General features: G+C 33.6%; 1 protein-coding gene across 4 annotated transcripts in view; it reads right to left on the bottom strand.

Moving 5' to 3' along the window:
- The window catches only part of RB195_007860 (uncharacterized protein), a gene marked incomplete at both ends in the record, with an annotated part of 52,965 nt that extends 30,497 nt beyond the window's left edge, over nt 1–22,468 (bottom strand). For 3 of the 4 annotated variants that reach the window (XM_064181725.1, XM_064181724.1, XM_064181723.1), the window contains 13 exons: nt 54–160; nt 1,524–1,667; nt 2,011–2,121; nt 2,190–2,318; nt 2,548–2,695; nt 4,515–4,634; nt 4,717–4,820; nt 6,024–6,139; nt 6,409–6,539; nt 11,584–11,639; nt 13,785–13,955; nt 14,832–14,929; nt 15,645–15,759. In XM_064181725.1, coding sequence (XP_064038490.1) covers nt 54–160; nt 1,524–1,667; nt 2,011–2,121; nt 2,190–2,318; nt 2,548–2,695; nt 4,515–4,634; nt 4,717–4,820; nt 6,024–6,139; nt 6,409–6,539; nt 11,584–11,639; nt 13,785–13,955; nt 14,832–14,929; nt 15,645–15,759 — 1,550 coding nt within the window. Of the gene's footprint in view, nt 1–53; nt 161–1,523; nt 1,668–2,010; nt 2,122–2,189; nt 2,319–2,547; nt 2,696–4,514; nt 4,635–4,716; nt 4,821–6,023; nt 6,140–6,408; nt 6,540–11,583; nt 11,640–13,784; nt 13,956–14,831; nt 14,930–15,644; nt 15,780–22,425 lie in introns of those variants that run through there. The other variant, XM_064181720.1, reaches the window with a different exon arrangement.
- Between the last annotated feature and the right edge of the window lie 10 nt (nt 22,469–22,478).

Raw genomic sequence — 22,478 nt, 5'->3', positions numbered from 1 at the left:
TATGTTCTTTTTTTCAGGACGTAGTACTACAAAAAAGAATTCTGCACACTCACCGATCTACCTTATCACCAAGTCCCAATTGTCCATGATTATTACTTCCCCATGCAAAAACTTCATTATGAAAACTGAGCACCATTGTATGAGAGGAGCTCATAGCGACCTAAAGTCCAGAAAATGATAAGCAATATTTAATATTATAAATATAAAAAATGAAAATATGACATGGTCCTGAAAAAACTCTAATATAGTTCTAAATTGTTAAATATTAAGTGAGTCCAAAAAATATTAAGCATTATTTAATATTATAAATATAAAAAATGAAAATATGACATGGTGCTGAAAAAAATTTAATATAATTATAAAATGTTAAATACTAAGTGAGTCCAGAAAATGATAAGCAATATTTAATATTTAATATTGTAAATATAAAAAATAATCTACACATCTGCTTCTGTAACATTTGAAATATGTGGTAATCAAGTTCCTATCAACGCTAGACGAGGTGTTCGACAGGGAGACCCAATCTCTCCCTCCCTCTTCACTGCCGTTTTGGAAACCGTCTTCCGTAGCCTAGATTGGAGAAACAGAGGTATCAACATAAATGGGCTTCGTTTAAGTCATCTCAGGTACGCTGATGATGTAGTTCTCTTCGCGCACAAACCACAAGAACTCGAATTAATGCTACAAGAAATGAGCGACAAAAGCCAAATTGTGGGACTGAGAATGAATTTCTCTAAGACTCTTGTCATGACCAATTCCTAAGAAATAGCGATCTCATCTGATGGATCTCCTATACATTACTGCAGCAACTTTGTTTATCTTGGTCAATGCATATCCTTTGATAGGAATCTAACAACTGAGCTAAATAGGCGAATTCGCTCTGGCTGGAACTCATTCAACCGATTCCGTTCATATTTCACAAATATGAAGCGTTTCCAATGAAATTCAAACGTCGACTTTATACAAAATGTGTGGAACCTTGCTCCTCTACGGCTGTGAAACTTGGGCTACAAGAAGCAAAGATCTCAAGGCGCTACAGATAGCTCAACGGCAAATAATGAGAAGAATGCTTGGTGTAACTCTTCTTATGCATCGTACGAACTTGTGGCTGGAAAATACTGCAAAACTCCCAGATATCAGGGCTAGAGCGATTGAAAGAAAGTGGACATGGGCCAGAAAAATGTGTACTGCAAAGGACAACCGATGGACGAAGATGATTACCGAATGGAGACCATGGATTTGGAAACGACAAGTTGGCCGACCAAAAACAAGATGGGAGATTCGTTCGTATCGGACTTTGGAGAAACATGGATGCGAACCGCTACTACTGATTTGAGCAGATGGAGACAAAGCATGCAACGACACATTGTAACATTGTGATATCGTTCAATAAATAAATAAATAAATAAGAAATAAAAATATGACATAGTACTGAAAAAAATTAAAATTAATTATATAATATCAAATATTAAGCGTCATTAAACAATATTCCAATGCGTTCAAAGAAATCAAAAGAAGGTAACCTTTTTTATTGCAATTCGCTTTGGCAAATCATCTACAGGTCGTAGATGAATCGTGCTTGGATCCAATGAATATAGTGTGGAACTCGTGGCATGGTTTGCTAACTGAGAGATTACATTTGGAGCAGAGATCGGTGGACGAAGCATCTGAAATTTGTGGGAAAAAATCAAAATAAATTTCAAAAAAATCTAAATAAATAATATAGTGTAAAAAAGTGAACAAACAAAATAATAAAAAAGTTTTTAGAAAAAGAAAAAGGTTAAAAAAAAATAAACAATAATATGAAAATTGCAAAAAAAAGCTTTTGGAAGCAGAAAACGTCGGCAATATGCCTAAAAAAGAAAATTTACCATCATAATTATGTACGTGCCTTAAAATAAATAATAATAAATAATAATAAATGAGTAACTAAAATTAAAATAAATAAAATTAATCAAATAAATTGAAATTTAGATACTATATGTATGTAATCGTCGAAGTAAAACTCACCCGCAACGCATCCGAAGCACATGGTCTCGCTTCCGGTTCCAATTGTAACAATTCACGAACCATTAGCTTAATTTCCGATGAATATGGACCACGTACAGGAGCGTAACTACACTGAATTTTGGAAAAAAAAGGTATTAATAAGGGTTTATCCAGCAACGAACCGGTTACCGTATACCCACCGTCATAATTTTATTCACAAGTGCTGGTAGATTCTCTCCTTCGAAAGCTTTTTGAAGACATGTCATTTCATAGAGAATACATCCTAACGCCCACATATCGCTTTTTTCGTTATATGGTCGACCGGAACACTGTAAATTCTTTTTTTTTCTTTCTTTCTTTCTTTTTTTTTCTCTCCGCATAGACCAGTTTTTTAGATCTTTGATTAGGACTAGTTCTTTTTATCCTATATTTTACGATAAAAAATGACACAAGACAACAAGTTTTTGTAGAAATTCCAAAAAATTTTTGAACGCAGAAAAAGTCGAGAAAATGCCTAAAAAAGAAAATTTTATCATCATAATTATGTACGTGCCTTACCATTTCAGGACTAATGTAGTACGGTGTACCGACAACGGTTTTAGCACCTTGCGCTAGTGTTTCTGTGCCCATCACTTTGCTAATTCCAAAATCGCCAATTTTCACAAATCCATCTTTTGTCAGGAAAACATTCGCCGTTTTCAAATCTCTGTAACATCACTCTAAAACATGCATTTATAAAAAAATAGATAAACGCAGAAAAAAATTCGAGCGGGGAATTAGCCGCAGCAATTAAGTAGGACAGATCAAAGAGTTCATTTTTGCTCGGAGTGCTGTGATCTCGCAACTTGTGAAACATTTTAAGAACTAATTTATTTTCGAGAATAAACACTTAAAAAACATAAACAATAAATAAAACTCCATGTGAGCTCATCGCATTTGCGTCAACTCGCCTAATAAATTGGATGTATGACACTTCCGGCATTTCTACCAAAAAAAAGACCTTTTTCCAGAAAAAAAAAGCCGCCAGTTAATGTTTGAAGTTTTTTCTTGGAAAAAGTTGAAAAGTTCTCGTTTCGATGATCAAACATAAGATGTATGAAACATATCCTATTTTATATTTGTATATATTATATATTCATCACTATTATTATTTAATTATTTTTTATTATTATATATTTTGTAGTTTCAAAGTCTATTGGAAAAAAGCATTGAAATAAGGATGCAGCGCAGTAGGTAAGAGATTCGACTGTGACTACACTATTCGGAAAGTTCGGAATCGTTTTAGAGCCAACCAAAGCTTTCATCCCTCCTGGGTCGATAAATCCGGTATCAGGCTTGTCTGGGAGGGTTGAAACATGACTAGAGTCATAAAATCGCCCCATAAGTAACTTTTCTAGGTTGAACCCACGTTCGTTCATAAACCTCAAACAATTCTGGATTGAAATCGAACGCGTAGTCGCATCTTCACATGGATCATTATCCTTTTATCTTCCACTCTTGCTCCTCCTTTATCCAAAAAAAAATCTTATAATTCTTTATTGCCGAATTGAATAAACTAAAATAAACAACAAATTTAATCCTCCTGTACGACTGTTTTTGAAAATAAGATATATGAAACATATTTTATTCTATTTTTGTATACATTATGTTGATTACTACTATTATTTTATTATTTTTTATTTTAATCCCCATGTATCTTGTAATTCAAAATTATAGCTTATAAAACTCAAAAATAAACGAATAATACGAAAGTTAGCATGTTGAATAAGTATGTAGCTTACCTACAGCTAAGGCAAATCAATCAAAAGCTACAAATTTTTAGTTTTTATTAATTATTGAACATCTTATCCTTTAAAACCCTTTGTACACCAACTGAGATGCTTTCATTCTTTTTATTTTTCATTCTTTCTTCAGATTTTTCTTCACTCCAAATCAATAAGTCGCATTGTGAAGACTGCCTTCTACCTCAATCAAAGAAGTATTATTAACGTAGGAGGAAAATGCCTGAGTAAAAATGAATGGAGCTCGTTAGCCGCTTCGATTCACATGATAGCATAATACATTTTAATTTTGCAATTAGTTCATCCCTCAGGCAACAAAATATTTGTTCCATTCGTAAAACGTGTGCATAGCTGTACATTGCAGCGTTTAGGCAGGCAGCCTTTGAAAGTTTTTTTTTTTAAGATTAGAGAAGAAAATTTTAAAATAAACGAAAAGTACGAAAGTTAACCAGTATTACTGTACATGGGTCAATTCTTAATGGTAATTATAAAAAAACTTATTCGAAGGATCATTCAGCGCCCTTCAGTTCTCCTCGGATTTCGAATAAAATGTAACGGTCCTACACCTTCCTATTTATCTACAGTATCCACATTATTTGTTCCAGAACAAAATTAAATTTTTGATTTCCGCGCTCAGAATTCTTTCATATCCCATCTCTTTCCTTGCATCATCAATTCAAGCCCGTAGATTTAGGATCGATGAATTGTTCTGCGGTCGACCTGCTCCATTTAAGCCTAACCTACCTGTGAAGCACGCTATTATTATGCAAATAGGATACAGCGGACAACATTTGTATCATTAGATCAGTCACCGTATCCTCTGGTATAAATGTTTGGCACTTTGTAAGGTACTGGGCGAGGGTCCTAAAAAGAAAGCAACATGGTTTGTTGACACGCCGCGTCGCGTAGAACGTGGAAATCCACAAAAAAAAGGGAACGAGCTTACCCTCCATCCGCGAATTCCATTTCGATCATAAGAATACCGTCTTCTTCGAATGAATCGTAGTAAGAAATAATATTCGGGTGTTCAATACGTGAAAGTAGGTGAACCTACATAGAAAAAAATCACGAAAACAAAAATTATGGCATCAAAAATCGAAGGAAATTCACGTTCAAAGTTTTTCCATTTCAGTGGTTGAAAAATTTCAAGATTCATATGATTTTCTTTGTCTGAACACAGTCTTTGTTGCTATTTTTTTTATTTTTTCTACTTATTTTATAGTTTCATATAATTTTTAAATGGTAACAATAGGAGAGCAAACTAAATTTATTTATTCACTATCTGTTGTTTTTTGTTTGTTAATTTTATTTTATTATTTTTCATTCCATTTTTATTCATTTATTTTCTTATTTTTTCTACAATCTCATGAAATTCCCTTTGTTTCAGCAAAAGCTTCTTACATGGATTTTTTTCCTCTATTTGTAATTCAGAACGGATAAAAATGTATCCAGTACGATTTTTGTGTGGATTAACGGTCAAAATCGTACTGAAAACCATATTTTGAACGAAAAAAGAAATAAAATAAGAAATAGTAAAGTAATAATAATACGAAAATGGTAAAAAGAATAAATTAAAAATAAGTTTAATTTTGATTTTGCTATTGTTGCCGTTTAAAAATTAAGTACAAAAAATAAATTTTAAAAAAATAAAATAAAAAATAATAAAATTAACAAAAAAAAACAACAAATAGTGAATTAATTAGTTAATTAATTTCCGTGATATTGTTACCACTTAGAAATTATATGAAAGTATAAAATAAGTGAAAAAATCTAAAAAAATGGCAATAAACATGAACTAAATGAAATTAAAGAAGAGACGTCATTGAATATTTCTGCATGTCAAATATTCTTCCTTTTATGAACAATTCCGATCCAGTTCGTGCAGGTTTTCTTCCTTCCGGTTTTCTTTTAAATAATTAAAAAGAAATAACAAATTTCAATTTAAATATTCTCCAATAAAAACCTCTTTTTTTTCTCTGTAGAGAAAAAAATCCACCTGTACTTTTACTTAGCTTCATAACAACTTCCCTATCGTACTATTTCTATTTTACTTTTATAGAAAAAAATGTATATAGTTGTTACCCATAGCAACATCCATCGATACAACTTTGCACTATAAGAATTCTCTCTTTTTATTTTTACAAACTAACTTATTATTTTGCACCGAAAAATCACAACTACAAAGTAATTTGATGAAGGTTGTTAAGTTAACAAGAGACGAGAAAAAAAAAGAATTCGTTCCAGGGAATCCACCTCATTAAGTGCTAACTGCCTTTGGGAACTGTCCAAATCGTACATATTGATCTCCTTAATAATAACCAACGAAGAATCCTCTTTTCGTCGATACAAAACAGCACAGCCGAAAGCGCCTAAAATCTCGAAAAAAAAATCTGGAAATCAGTTCCTTAATAATTTAATAACTTTAATGATATCGAACTAAATTAAACAAGCAGCAAACAATAATAAACAAAATAAAAAAAGTCGATAAATTAAATAATAAGAAAAATTTAATTGTCAATAATTTTAACTCTTCCCTATAGGTTCTTCTAGCAATAATTTTTCTATTCTATTTTTTCTAGGTTTTTTTTTTCTTTTCAATAACTTTTCTTCTCCGAAAAAAAAAAGAGTGAATCGCTACCTTTTCCAACAGTTCGTATACGTTCGTAACGGAATGAGGCGGATATCAGTCGATCCCCGGCACCATCATTTCCAGGCTCTTCACTCATTGCTCTCATTTTTGATGCATCGAAGTAGACGTCGACAATACGTCTAAAATTAAATTTAAAGAATATTTGAATAGATTTCTAAAGCATTTATAAAAAGATTATTGATGTAAAAAGAGAGCAGATATTTAGAAGTGATTTTATATTTATTCTATTTTCTATTTTTACTCCATTTCTTCTGTTATGCTTATTCTAATTTTATTTTCTATTTCAATTGATTTTGTTAACATTTTTAGGTGATTTGTAGGTTTGTAAGGGAGAGATATTCTTGGAAAATTGTCTGCTTAGTGATGTTAAATGAAATTGAAGGTTTCCATGTTAACAAAAGGACATTCTCTGTTTCTTAAATAATTAGCTGATAAAAGTTGTTATTGGAGTAATTAAAGTAAGTATTAGAGTAAAGAGTAGTAATTAAGGAAGAAAGAGGAAAGATCAGCAGTTTGTCAAGTACACACTGTCATTCCACCATCCCGTAAGAAAGGGGATATCCTAAAAGACGTTAGGGGAACGTTTGTTTTCAGGTTGCTTTCCTACAACGTTAAGAAATCAAGTAGAGATTCCACTATCACGTAAGAAAGGAGATATCCTGCAACGTTATGGAAATGCTTGCTTTAGGGATACTTGGGAGAATATGAAGGGAATCTCCTCTTATAAAGTAAAATAACAAAATTTCTCATGGAGTAATAGTGGAATCAAAGTAAAAAGATTCGAATAAGTCGTAAAAAAGTCGTATTTTATCACGAAAAATCCACTCGTTTAGGCTCTAATCCATCCTTTACAGTAGTAGAAAAGCGTTTTAGATTCAAAGAATAAGGAAAAGTCGATGAGGACACCAAAAGTGAAGTGAGAAAGAAACGTAGCCGTTAAGCAAAGATCTTCGCACGTGATCGCGAGCGGAAAGAGCTGTCCTTTAGTAAAGACAAGCTTAAAGAAGTAAGTTTTTCACAAACGAAAAAGCGTTCGACAAAAAGAAATCTAAATTTGGTTTTTCCTTGAGAGATGTTCATTTAATTTTTCATTTCATGGAAGAATTGGCTCCAATACGCATGAGATTGGGTGAAATTGTGGTAATGTATATATATATATATATATATATATATTTATTTATTTATAGAAGAAAAGGCACGATAATGCAGGATAATCGGAAACATCATGGATAAAAAAATCGATCGATAAGATCAGTATCACTATGATTTATTGATCAATCCATTTAGATAGTAGTCAGTAAATCTAGACCTTAACAAATGCTTGAAATATAAAAATATCTAGCAACAAAAGCTAGACTTCCTTAAAATCTTATAAGACTGATGTGCTTTTTTCCATTAGAATCTCTACAAAATTATGTCACCAAAAAACTCAGAAGTACTGTTTCGCTGGATACTATGGCTAAAAATTGTCCTTTGTCGCAAAAAAAAAACCCAGGATCTGTAAGATTGCTGTCGGATTAATGGAACCAGAAATGAGCAGATTTCCCACTTTAACGCACAGGCAGCAATATGTCTACTGTTTCCAATTAATTTGCAAATTTATATCGATTTTTGAGACCGTCAAAAATGTTCAAATAAGCAGATTCTAAATCATTTTAAATATCACCGCTTTATCTAGTTTTTTGCACCTGCCTATATCTTCTTCTTTGCTTTTTTCCATTGTTTTTTTCTTACGAAACGGTGCAAACCTTCGCAGGAACAGATGTTGGCCAATAAAAATTGTCGTAATTTTCAAATTGAATGTTATTAAATTGAAGGAGATAAAAATAGGCGTATATTAATGCTGCAAGCGATTAAAGCGGGTGAAGAAAAAAATCAGCAATTTTGATGAGAGACAGAGTCACGTTGTCGACGTAACTATGCAGAAACACCTGGACATCGAGACGTTCAGGAAACGAGTAATTTCTTGAACGCACAGGAAATTACCATGTTTCAATCATCGTAAATAGACGGATAACAAAAAAAAATCGTATATCGCTTTAATTATTACTAATACGTCGACTATAAAACCGTTAAACGATTGAACCACTGGAAAACATTGGTTGTTGCGTGAACAGTCAAAAAGTCGCAGTATGAATTGAATAATTCATACATTATACTAAATAGACGGCAGAAAAAATAATTTTGAAAAAAATAGAGAACAAAAAAAGCACTGAGAAAGGAGCTCTCAGCAGATAAAAAGCAAAGAATAAAGTGTACATCGCTGGGCAATCCCCATAAGTGTCCACCAAAGCGTTTACCTCAATTCAGGATGGTTTGGGGTTTAGGAACTTGTAACTGGCCTCCACAATGACTTGTTGGGGTTAGCCGATGAGTCAAGTCAGTGTTTTTATCCTCCTAAACAAGTCTGGTAGCAATTTATCGACCTCGGAGGGGGCTGACCCTGGCTTGGTTGGCACTAGGACGGTTTCGAAACATCGATCGATCGTGAAGTCGCAGCTTAACCTCTTCCCGATTACGCTAAACACCCCACTTGGGAAATAGTTCTGCCTTCATTTCGTCCACAATTTTCTATCATTACACTTTCTATCATTGGTAGTATTGGAATCACGAGAGCCAAGGAAATATTTTCGTTACGAGAGCTCATTTACGATTTCGATGAAATATCCGAAATCTCATTTACAAGGTAATTCCGTTGAGATAAGCAAAAAATCATGAGCTCTTTGTCAGAACTCGTTCTCTACTAAAAAAAGGCACTAATTTTTTTGTACAGGAACAAGTTGCTAACCAAAAAAAGAGGATTGTCCCCACACTTTTTCATTTTCAATCGAAACTATGGTGAGAAAAAAATCCGTATTTTTGAATAATCTCTAAATTCATATCCTATTACCACTACTTGGGAGATTCATTTTAAAAAAATTGAAGGATTTGTTCAAAAATTGCGGTAGCACAGGAAGAGATCATCGTCGAAGATTATTTTAATTATCATTCTTTTCAAACTCTATTATGTATTCGTTCGATATTTTAATTATATACACCAAAATAATCCAATTCTGATGTATATAATTAAAAGATAAAATATATATGAATAAATATAAATAATATAAAAATGTTTTGCATATATATCGTAATCATTTAATGTACACTACTCTAATCTAACACTAAAAAATTGTCATAATCATTGGAGATTAGATTGGCGTGAAAGAGAAATGGTTAATAGTAAGTAAGTAACCAGTAACCATTAATCACTCCAAGTAAGGGGTATAATTGGCGGTCGCCGGATGCAGTAAGAACTCCGCTGAGAAAAACAATACACTAACTTCTCGGCAAAGAAATACATACATATCCGAGACAAAGAAATTGTAAATATTCACTTTACAAGATTTATAAAAGTTAAAATCAATCACTGTACTTCAATCACTGTCTTATTGTAGCGTTCCGGGCTCGGAAAAGGGAAATCACACAAGGATTTTCGGATTTTCTAAAGCAGAAGAATGTTCTGCCAAGCTACCATGCAATATGCTAAAAATGGCCAAATTTTCTTTGTATAAAACTTGGGGGAAATTCTAGTGAAATCTGTTTTTTTTTTCTTTTTTTTTGTTCGGTAACACACCTATGGATGCCTTTTTTTTTAAATGAATGAGTACTTCGTGCTGTATGGTGTGTAGCGTCGTAGCGGAGTGTAGAACAGTGGTAAGAGGTCACCACTACGTCTGTGCGGTCAGGTGATCAGAACTTCCTCCGGCCAACCAAGTCTTTCACATCACAGCGGGGTCAAAAACCAGTTTCCACACAAACACACACACACACCCTCTCGAAAACCTCAAATTATTTTCAGACCTTCCATAAGTTTTCAGAACATCAGCCCATAAATAAAATCTTACAAAAATCTCGTTGGTAAAACATGGAAAGATAAATTCTGATGCCAGACTTTTCTGGAGGAATAAAAGCATTCGATTGGTACATCATATGGCCTCAAGAAATCATTGTATAGGCCGGATACGTTTCCACAACCTTCAAACCCTTTTACACTTCGCAATAGGATTAACCAGACATTAAGCACAATGCTTGATTTCAATTTTTACTTTTCTTTTTCTCTCTCCCTCTCTTCCTGTTTTGAACTTGGAGTAGAGTCACTCTTTAGGAACAAAAAAATAAGACGTGTGCTCTATACAAAACACGAGAACGTTTGAGTTGGTATGTACAACCGTACAAGGAAGCTGGACAGTACATACTTGGATGATTCCAGAATATTAGAACTATATTTGAGCTAGAATATTCCAGAATATTTTATAGCAACGGCGACAAGCATAGAATGCATTCTACCGTACGAAAGATAGCAGCTGGCCTTTTTCGTTAATTTTCTCATAGTTGTTTGGTCTCACATTGATTTTACAAAGACTTCTGAGTGTTTAGTTGTTTGGAATGTCCAGCGCTCGGCAAAACCACGACGTAATCTTTCTGCATAGTACAAGGCATAAATAAGTATAATTATACCGAGTAGAAATAGACGAAATAGCAAGGCAAAAACTATAAATTGCTATAAATATAATAATCAAAAATATTGCTAATTATTGCTTGAAAAAATAAATCACATAAAAATAAATCTACATAAAAATCACATGAAAATCCTAAAAATCCAATCAAATCCACATAATATCTGAAAAAAAAGTATATCAAAATTGTATATCTGCAACTGTAAAAAATATATCAAAACTGAGAATGAGGAACTGATGAAGACACTAAGAACACGAATGTAACGGGAAAAGAATGGATATTTGTGAAAATCACCTTCCTTAAAGGGGATTCATTGTAGAAATTCAAAAGAAAAAGACTCAATTCTAAAAAGAAAACTATAGTTGATGTGTGAGTTAGAAAAAGTAGTGGGCGGAGTCAATGAACAATCAAAACTTATCCTGGCTGTAAAAAACATGTGTACGAATGAGAAATTGTACAGTAGTCGGACTATTATTAAATTATTAAGAGTTAATAGTTATTGTTATTATTATTACCACAAAAAATATTGCTATTATTATTACTACTATTATTGTTATCATTATTATTATTATTAGTTATTATATTTATAGTTTATAGTAGTTTATTTATATTATATTATTATTATATTATATTTATTAGTGAGTTAAGTATTAAGCTAGTACTCACCTATTATGTGGCGGAATATCGGCAGAAACAAATTGTGGAATAAAACGTACAGCCACCTGAAAAAATTATTCATTTACTTTATTAGTTTCAATTATTATTTACTTATTTATTTATCCATCGACAGAGAATTAATTAGTCTGTATTGCGAGCTGAGGAGTTATTGGTTACGATTAACACCAATAACCGTAGCTGCATAAATGTGAGAGGTAGTAAGTAAAAGAAATCATACAGCAACAATCAGTACTCTATACCAGAAAGGTAGCGAGAAAAATATGAGAAAATAATATGTAGTACTAAAATAAAATATCACGGAAATGTAAAATGAAATATCACTGGAAAATCCTAACTGCGAGAGGGAAAATTGTAGTCAAAAAAAATTCCACTTCATCAAATTGAATCGAAAACAAGAAAGTGATCGTTCATTCACGGAAAAACAAGAACATCATGATTTATTGATCGAACACTTGTCGTGAATTCGTGGAAATATTTTAAAAAATGTTACGTATTTATGGATTTGACGTCATTACCTTCAAAATTACAGTAATTTCACTGAAGACGAAAGGCTACAGAATGATTAAAACAGCTAGGTACGGTCGATTTCTATTTACAAAAATATAATATTAGACTTTAAACCCCAAAGAATCCTGTAAACTTCAGTTAATCAGTTTTAACACTATTTTCTTCGTCATTACCTCCATAACAGCAGTAATTTAATTTAAATGAAAAGTTACAGAATGATTGAAACGACTGTGTACAGCTGATTTCAATCTACAAATTAATACTGCAAATTAATATACTATAATTATACCGTAATATTACAAGGTAATACTAGGCTATAAGCCCCAAAGAACCACAAAAACTTCAATTCAAGTACTACTATCCCAAAACAAGCCCCAAGCACCCATATAAATTTTAGTTCATCACTTTTAAACCGATTTTTTTCGCTACTGTCACCTTTTTTTTGTTATGAAGCCCCTCCAAATATTTAGCACTTCAATTCTTTTCCTCTAAGACTGAAGAGTAATTGATTTTTTCTAGGTGTTTCTAGTCCTATAAGAGTCAAATTCAGGAAGAATCCTTGTTGTAAAGCGTTACGACAATGATCTACACAATGATAGCAGAGCGTTTTTTTTTGTAGGATATAAAACCGAAACGTTATTTTTAATCTCTCACAAAAGATCATCCGTAGGTAATTGGTCCACGTATTCCCCCCAAATTGCAGTATTCCCTATATTAGTTCTTTTTAATTGTTTTTTTTTTCTGGTTTTTCATCTTTTTTTCGTATAATAGTCTATGAATAGAATTATGTACGTAATTACGTACAGCCCTGTATTCGCTTAAATGCTTACGGTCCACCCATAAGTCATATTATCGTCAATATTACGTTAGATACAGTCACCTGTACATAGAGACTTTTGAATAAAAAGTAGAATTCCTGAGAGACGTGACGAGAAATGAAAAAAGAAAGGTAAAAAATAGGATAGGAAAAAGAAATGAGAAGGAGAAGAAAAAATGGCAATAATTTCCTTGATAAAATCATCGTAGTGAGCATTTCGGGTGGTGGCGATTTGAATTTTCCAGAAAAAACAATAGAAATTTCCGACGAGAATTGAACAAAGCGTATTTTAGTCTCACAAGAGGGAATATGATGAATAGTTTAGCGACGAAACGTATATTTTTGTTGCTCACAACGACCAGACGGGCGTTGCTAAGTAAGTGAGGAAAACAATCAAGTTACGGATCAAAGAAGCAAAGGAACTAATTATAGGAATGAGAAAAAAAAGGGAAGGTGTTTGTTGTTAAGGGAGATTTATTTGTTTATTAATTATCCATACATCCGACGGATACATCTTGCCGTACAGGAGATGAATGCTGTTAGAGATTAGGGCACTCACGTCTACTTCTTTATGTTATTATCTATATTTTTTCTCTATTCCTCACTTATAAAATATTTTTTCAATAAAGAATGCGATTTTTTAATAGGAATTATATAAGAATGTGAGAAAAATTTCAATAATAAAGAATACTTTTATCAACGCAAAAGAACTTCTCTAGGCTATCCGAGTATCTCTCGAAAAATCAAAAAGATTTTTTTGCACTTTTTTTCTCCGACAAAATAGGTGAAACATAGAAGCCTGAATATTTTTTATATTTACCAATTTTTGTTATAGATCTTAAAGTTGTTCAATTGTTACATTAACCTTTTTCCTTGTGATTCCTTGAATCATATTCACTATCGACACAGCTTCAGCTTCTTTTCCAATCAGGAAAAAATCCAGAAACGCTCCGTCCGCAATACGTTCGTTGATCAACCAACGAAAGAAACGACGTGTTACCGAATTCTCTGCTCGTAACGTTGACGGTTCGATCACCTTAATTACCAAAATGTACTGTACTGAACATCAAGGCACTAACATTAAACCAATTTTCAAACAAAAAAATTATTTATTATTTCGGCAGATTATTAATGTGATCATCAATTGTAATATTATTGTAATATTATTAATTATTAATGTAATTATCTATTCAATTATATAGTTTCTAGTTTCCACGCAAAATATTCCTTAATTCTCAAAAACTATGAAGTGCTGCCACTGTTACGTTCAAGAAATAAATTACAAATATAAATATCAAAAAATATGTCAAAAAAATAAAATATGTTAATGAAAATTCCATACTGATACATGGAAATGAGCGCAGTTTCCTGCGAATTACTCGAGAAATAACGGATCTTACTAGCTGGATTCGTTAAAATATTTCTAGTATTTCTAATTCTTTCTATTTTTAGTATTTCAACCGATACAACACTGTTATCAATGTATAGCAGGGGGACAAATAAGAAGGAACCCCGAGCATCACGTTCTGATCCGGAAAAATTAACCTGGCTACTCTTTTTGTTTGTTTTCTCTGCACATCTCTACGTATGTATGGTCTTCTCATTTAAAATCAACCCACAAATATGTGAAAATTCCCCATCATCCGTTATTTTTTAATATTTGATAGCAATGGTAACCGCGAGTACTACACCCATAATTGAATTCGTGCTCAAACAGTATAAATAATAATACTAATCTAACGCTAATATAATAATCTAATACTAATAATTATCCATATTACTCTATTTTTTTATCTTAATCATTATCATTAATTACTAATTATCTTATTTACTTATCCAAATAGTGGAACACTCTCATTGAAGAGAAATTAATTGGAGAAAATCCATAAAATCCAACTGATTCTGTATTCACCGTATTGGAAGTGCCACATAACGCTAAACGATGTTTTTTGCTTTGAATATGAAGCCCGAAGTTCTTGATTCGTATCGGTGAGGCTTCACAGATTTTTGCTAAAAATAAAATAATTAGAAAACCAGAGTTATTTTTCAACATGGACCTATGTACAGTAAGAAACCAACAAAAATTCCTTTAGGTACAAAAACTGTCTCATTTTTTCCCCCTCCTGGTAAATGTTGATACATAGGTCGGTGCATACGACAAGTACATTTTACTAGATTTCGGGGAGGTTACCTCGATTCACTATACTGGGGGAGGGCCTTTTTTTTTTAGCTTTTTTCAACTTCTAAAAATATTTCCAGCATTCTGACACATTATTAACCCAAGCATCATCCACCTAGCTCTCTCCTTCCCCTTCTCTCTCCAAGGAACAAAAAAAAACCAGATCGATCTAATCCCGCAGCTATCCACATCCAAAATGTTAATCAATAATTGCATGACTTTGACAGGAAAGGGATAACAAGGATAAAAACAACTAAATCATAAAATGTGGAAAAATGGAACCTTTATAGTGTCTCTAAACAGTACCAAAAAAAGTGCACTTGGACAGTTTTGCCTCTGGCGCATCAATCTGCTTCGGTTGCCTGTTTTGTTTTCATGGATAAGTCTGATACCAACTTATCGAACTCGAAGGGATGAAAGACATGGTTGGCACTAGGGCGGTTTCGAACCGTTGATCGATCGTTTAGTTACAGCCGGACCTTTTACCGAGTGCACCACACCTGCCTATACGAAGACAATTAAATTAAGCAGAATAACCTTACGTACCTTTAATATCTTCAATGGTTGCGGTACTGTAATCATAATAAACGAGGATATCCTTCGATCGTATAGCATGTCTCATGTTACGAGTCTCCGAATGACATAACAATAGTGTACTCATTTCTTCCGTATTTTCAGCATCTAAACATCCGTAAATAATTCCATGAAAAGCAGGAATGTTACCACAAAGTTGGTGAATTAGTTAACCATTTGGATATAAATACTATTTTTTGAATTAAAAAAAACTGGTAAAAATGCATAGCGAGTAGAAATGAGCTGGGTAGGCACCGATGAAAGCCGGTAGCCATGGGGACCCGCTCAGGCAACTAACTGCTCCGGCAAATCACCTTCCCTTGTTAAGAACAGTCTCTCGTTGACTCAACCACGATAACAGACAGAATTTCACATTGCCAGCGAAAATTCTGGGAAAGTGTTATTCTAGATGTGTAACGAGCTGGGAAAGGAAAAACGTAGTTTTTTTTACAGGAATTCCATCAATTTTTCACGGAAAACGGAAAATAACAGCGCACCGAGGAGCAATGCAATTCTTTCTTTTCAAATCCATAATCAAAAAGCTAGGATCAATGGAAATCCCTCCACTATTTGCTCGTTAGCTATGAGCCATCTAAATTGTTCTTTTTTTTCGAACAAAACTTTGAGGAATGAGTATTTTGGACATAAAAACACTCAGAGCAGTAATCATAGCAATGGAAAGAATTGTTAAATTTTAAAATTACACAGAAATTTTACTCGCGAAGTACATCTTTCTCCGACGAAATTACCAGATTATTAGATTTTTCCGGAAAACCGCTAATAAAATAACTGACAAAATTAAACGAGAAAAAAATCAAAACACCTTAAAAATCCCTATCAAAAATGATTGAATCACTTCATAGCAGAGGAATCAGAATTAAATTGAATTCAGCTACTATTTTTGTTCCCATACATTTTTTTTTTTAAACATTTATTTTATTTTAAACACATCCAAAAATATTTTTCATATAGATGTGCTCGTTATACATATAACTGTCTTCATCTCCAAATTGGAAATTTTTCTCAAGAGAAAAATCCCGAAACCGGAATATGTTGAGATTGAGATTTGACTGAAGTAATGGTATCGCTGGCAAAACACTTCTGCATTTAAAATTGAAAAAAAAATTGAAAAACGAAGAAATAACACAGACATGTGGAATATATCAGAAATTATCCGAGCTTTCGTAAATCCAGCTTATTCGGACATTTAAAATCATAATACCACAAGAAAACACTTGAAAAATCTTTTTTTTGAATCTACTTAGTTTCTTGTGAACGTTTCCTAGAAAACTACTAAATAAGACGTATCTAGTCCTTTGTAAATCCTTTAGTTGCAGTTATCTGATTTGAATGATTGATTTGATTTCTGATTTGAAATTAACTGTTAAAATTAAATTTAAGTCGCCTCATGAATGGCCGCTGTGACCAGGTACATATATTTATACCGACAGCTCAGTAAGGACAGTTCAAAATTGTTAAATTACAAAAAAAAAATGACTTAACTAAAAAATAAACTATGGTATTTTAGATTCCATAAAAAGTACCAGAATTTTTCCAAACTTGTTTATTTCCTAGAGAAACTGTAGCGGAAAAAAAAGTCCAAAAGAGAAAAGAAAATATCAAGAACAGAAGGCATATCTAGACAAGAATACGTTGAAGTATACGTCTTCACGGTAAGAAAAAAAAAGATAGGAGTGATACTAAGCCAAAGTGAGGAAATTTGATTTCGGATTCATGTAAATAAATTCTGGTACAAGTGAAGCCTATGCTAGGAAATCTTCTCATCCGCAATCCCTTATTATACCATCTTTCGAACGAATCCTTTCATTTCAACGGATATTTTTGGGATTCAAAAGTAATTTCGCATTCGAAACAGCTCCCATCCAAATGGATTTGGACCAATGATTTTAACCTCGTATGCTTTTAACGCATGCTTCTTTCTCAACTCTTTCAAAGTATAACTGTTCCAGAGAACGGGCAAAAATTAGCTTGAATTTTAATTCGAAGTGATTCGTGCCCGCTTCCGTAATGCCCTTAAAGTAGCATTCGTTAATGAGCTTCCTTAAAATCCACTAAATCATTCAGAGGAAACCAAACCGGTAAAGGTTTACTGTACCTAGTAATGAGATCAGCCTAGTGTTGGCGCTACTGGGAACCCTTAGCAATACCATGAATATATCTGAATCCGCCTCCACAAATAAATGAAAGCGGTGAAAGGCTTGGTGAGCACTAGAGCGGATTCGAACCTCCGATCGATCGCGTAGATAGCAGAACTACTTACCCACTGCGCTACATCCTCACTTAATTACTTACTTAATTATTTAAAAACATCCATAGACATGCCATGGAAAGCAAGGAAGAAAAGAGGTGACTACAAGTTCGTTAAAATTTCGTAGAAGCAAAGTTGGTCTTTTCTGCAAATTGGTACGGTGACAGATCATTCTCCTGCTACATACATACATATTCCATTCCGTATATTGTATGGATCACTTATTTTTACAAAACTTCTGCTTGTGCGTATAAGGATAAAATGTCTGGCATTAATCAATCCGCTTGGGACCCGCCACCACGTTCACTTCAATTCAGAATCGTTTGAAATTTACGAACGCGTGTCTAGCCTATACAATGATTTGCGGTGGACAGGTGATGCGTCAGTTCAATGGTTTCTATCCTCCTAGACTAGTTTGGTACCAATTAATGAACTCCAGAGGGCATTAATGGACATGAAAGGCTTGGTCCGCTCGGGAGCGGTTTCGAACCGTCGACCGACCGTCCACTCGCAGCGGAACCTCATACCAACTGCGCTACACTCGCCCTTTATTTTCGTGACAAGAATTAATCACGTAATTGTAAATTATTGAAGAAAAAAAAGAATCTGAATAGGTTAGAACGAGAAAACGTCGAACATACCTGTCTCAGCGCACATTATCCACGTGTTTGTGAGGAATATAGCAGAAATATAGTATAATTGGACGTTAATGAAGACGAGATGGGAAACTTTAAAGAAGCGAATAAAATACAAGGTACGAAATCATAGTATAGAACTATTCGTGGAGAGGAACTTGTGCTTCAGATGCTTAGTAAGATGTATACACAAGATTATTAGCAAATAATGATACGATAACAGAGACGGATGAGGGATATTTATTACAAAGATGGCTTCTTCTCTACTATCCGAATAATGAGGAATAGAATTCAGAAAGAGAGTCATAATCGCTGAAAAGGTAAATATTTATCGGAAAAGAAAGAGAAGTCCATGGAAAAGCAAGGTAAAACAAGGAGGCAAACCAATAAACTGCAACGTCACGAGAGAAACCGCCTCAACCATATACGTGAGCACGAGTATCACTCGGAACATCGACAGCTGATGATGCCTTATAAGGAATCGGCGGCGTGGAATCCTAACAATCAGGAGAAGACATTGAACAGAAATCATTCCCAGGAAAAACGGATAGAGCACACATCCGACACGTATTTTGTTTATGTTGATACGAAAAGAAATAGAGAAATCGGTTTTTGAACCGATAATATGAAGGTTATTGAGTTTAAGCTTTGATCAATCGCAACCACTGGATCTAGTGATCGCCGGTCGATCAACATCAGCGAACAAAAAGCAGCTGATGTAAAACCGATCCACTATTCATTCTGTACGGTTCTATTCGAACATTTGCTCCATAGCTATTAGATCAAATTCAAACCTAAAATAAAATAAAAATTTGATAGAATTCCCTGACAGATGTGGAAAACTCGAAATAATTCGTGGATGCTTAAAAAAAAGCAGAGTGCTTTTGTTAATTATCATAATTACTAAAACTAAATATAAATGCAGTTATATCTGCCAATTCCTCGCATTTGCTGCGAATGAAACGTTACCGAATGAATGAAATTTTAAAATGACTTTTAAATGGATGGACCAAGAAGGAATCCAAAAAAAAAGGAGGATCCTCGTGAATCTTCATGATCAGATCCTAGTAATAAGAATTGTTTGTGATCATCCTTGTGAGTTCAACGTGTTTGCCCTATCTTCACCCTTATTGAGAAATATCTTAGAAAATATAGGAATATATGAACAGCAGACTGAAGGAAGTATTGTCGCCTTTCGAAAGAATGTGATTATGGAAAACAACCACTTTGAGAAATCTTATTTGAAAAAATAGAATATATTAGTAAATAAATCTACACAAAATAAATATAAAATAAATATAAATCTACACAGATACTACAATGATAGGTAATAAGTAGAACTTGGCCACTTATTACCGCCAAATGGAACGTGAAATGCGCAATTTCTCAGCAGCAGTAACTAAATAACTAACTGCCAACAAACTAGAAATAGTGGTGGCGAAATTCCCGTGGAATGAAAAATGGCGACACTTCTGCACCATCTTTTGAATAATTTTTGTTTCTGCAGTGACGGTAGGCCAGACAAAGGGAAGTAATTTAGCATCCTAGGTGAAGACGGGAAAAAGACATTGCTCATCTTTTTACTGCGCTGTTTATTGGTTTATCTATCCAGAAACCATTTTACTCCGCTAAATAAGTGATAATGACCTTAAAATGAAAACGTTACACAATGCATAAGCGAATTTATACAGTAAGTGTTGTGTTTCAATGGAAGGGTCAGGAACAAAATGGGATTGATTTCAAGGAAAATATTTAGTTCTCAAAATACGGATAAATAGGGGTGTTCAGTATAAGGATAATGTATATATGTGTCTAACCAGCGTACGCGTACAGAAATAATAATGGCCACACAAAAATCTGTTTTTTAGTCATCACCAAGAATCAGAGGAGTGTGTTTCAGAAGTTCTTTCTTTCTCATCTGCGCCTATTGTTCGTAGAAATAAACAAAGTACTCTTTTTTAACCTGACGATCAATGCAGCCTATTTTTCAGGAGAAATGATACTGTTCTCTCCAGAACTAGTTAATCAGGGTTTCATTTCATTTTACAGTGTAAAATATTTTGGAACATAAAGATTTCGACGTATGAAAATATATGAAACAGCCCATTAAACCAAAAACTTATTTGAACCATTGAAATTCTCAGGAGCATTTTGGGGTGAAAAAAGAATTCCATGGAACGGGGCTACTCAGTCACAAATACCAAGCGGATTTCAGCATTTATTCAGTTACACCCTGGAAAAACATCCCCGCAGAACTACGGAGAAAGAATTTCTCACAGATTTCACTGAAACGCAACTAAGCAATAACCCTTCCGAGTACCGTGATACGTGAAATCCAGAAATTTCAGCCTCATAAATACAGTTCTCTCTGAAAAATTACGACCACCTCAAGTGAATCGAGAAAGTTTGTTCGCGATTAGAGGTCATATGAGGTGATAGCAAGAGCAGCGAGATAAGAGAAGCCGTCTGATTAAATAAGGTTCAGATAATAAGATAGATGATAGCGATAAGATGAGCATCAAGTCAGGAAAGGACCATGATATCAGAGAGAACTGGTTTAACTCTCAAAAATACGAAATTGAGGAAGGTCGCAGCTAACCCAATTGCATTTTACTAGCGAACAAAGGATTTTACGATCACAAACTGTTTCCACAAATACAATTTGTATGAATCTTTCTCAAGGAAGTTATACCTTACGTGTTCCTTAAGCATCCAGATCCAAAAATTCTTTTAATTCTTCCAGAACGGCATTTCTATGTGTGGTTAACCAATGCTTGTGGTCTAATGACAGAAATCAGCTTCTAACAACCAATAAAACATAGAAAACATCGAAGCAGCTGAACGAATCAGCTGTGAAAGGCAAAAAGCCTTCCTTAGTTTTGGCTGATTGACTAGAAAATAGAAACAACTCCAAACCTGACCGCTTAGGAATACCTACCATAGAATTCAAAATACGATACAACTTTAACGAGAGGAGCATCAAAAGAATACTCTCTCCGACGAATTTTTTTCTCAATTGTTAGAAATTGTGGCATAACTGATTAATGTCTAATTTCCATCTATGATTGTATCTATATCTAAGAAACACCACTTGTGATAAGTTAAAAGTTTAACAGAAAACAAGATTAGCACCCCGTTATCATATATTGATGCTATTAAATGTTGCGAAGAGAAAAACTATCTGGAGAAATGTGCAGTAATATTTCAATAACAAGTAATATCGGCCACCAGGAATATTTCAATCGATTGTCGCCCTCTGGTAGACACATTTACTCTGGAAGAAACTAACCTCTGATATCACGTCGTGCTGTAGAACGAATGGTGGGTGACAAGTTGAAATTTATAACAGTAACAAAAATAAGGAATGTTTACAGCAATTACTGTAGAAGTCGGTGCTGTTTGATGAATATATTGATTTTTAGATTTCTGAACAAAGCATTGGCCAAGCTCAGTATCTCAGGAGTTAATTTTAATTTTCGAATAACGCATAAATTTGTGAGAGCGATTCAAAATAGTTCTCTTAACCGAGAGGTAAGAAAACAAGAAGGTCACCCTCCTATAACAGAGTTGAGGACCTTCAAAACTGAAAAGACAGTATTAAAAAGAAAAGGTTCTCAATAAAAGCAGAGTCATAAGAAAGGAAGATTGTCATACTCAGTAGCAATGACTGAGAAATTCATAAAGCTGGAGTATGATAGAATCAAGGTTTGAAATCCACAAATTCGAAATCGTTCAGATCATTGTGAAAGAGACGGAGCAGATCAAATGCAGAACGTCTGCATTTTTGCTATGAAAATGTGATCTGCTCTGTTCAACCGATGCTTATTGTCTTGTGATCAATCATCAATACATATATTGTCAATATTCAACAACACCAATGAATACACAAACATCTTTTATATT

The sequence above is a fragment of the Necator americanus genome, chromosome I (genome assembly GCF_031761385.1).
Source record: "Necator americanus strain Aroian chromosome I, whole genome shotgun sequence".
Classification (NCBI taxonomy): Eukaryota; Metazoa; Nematoda; class Chromadorea; order Rhabditida; family Ancylostomatidae; genus Necator; species Necator americanus.
This window is presented reverse-complemented; position numbering and strand designations above follow the sequence as displayed.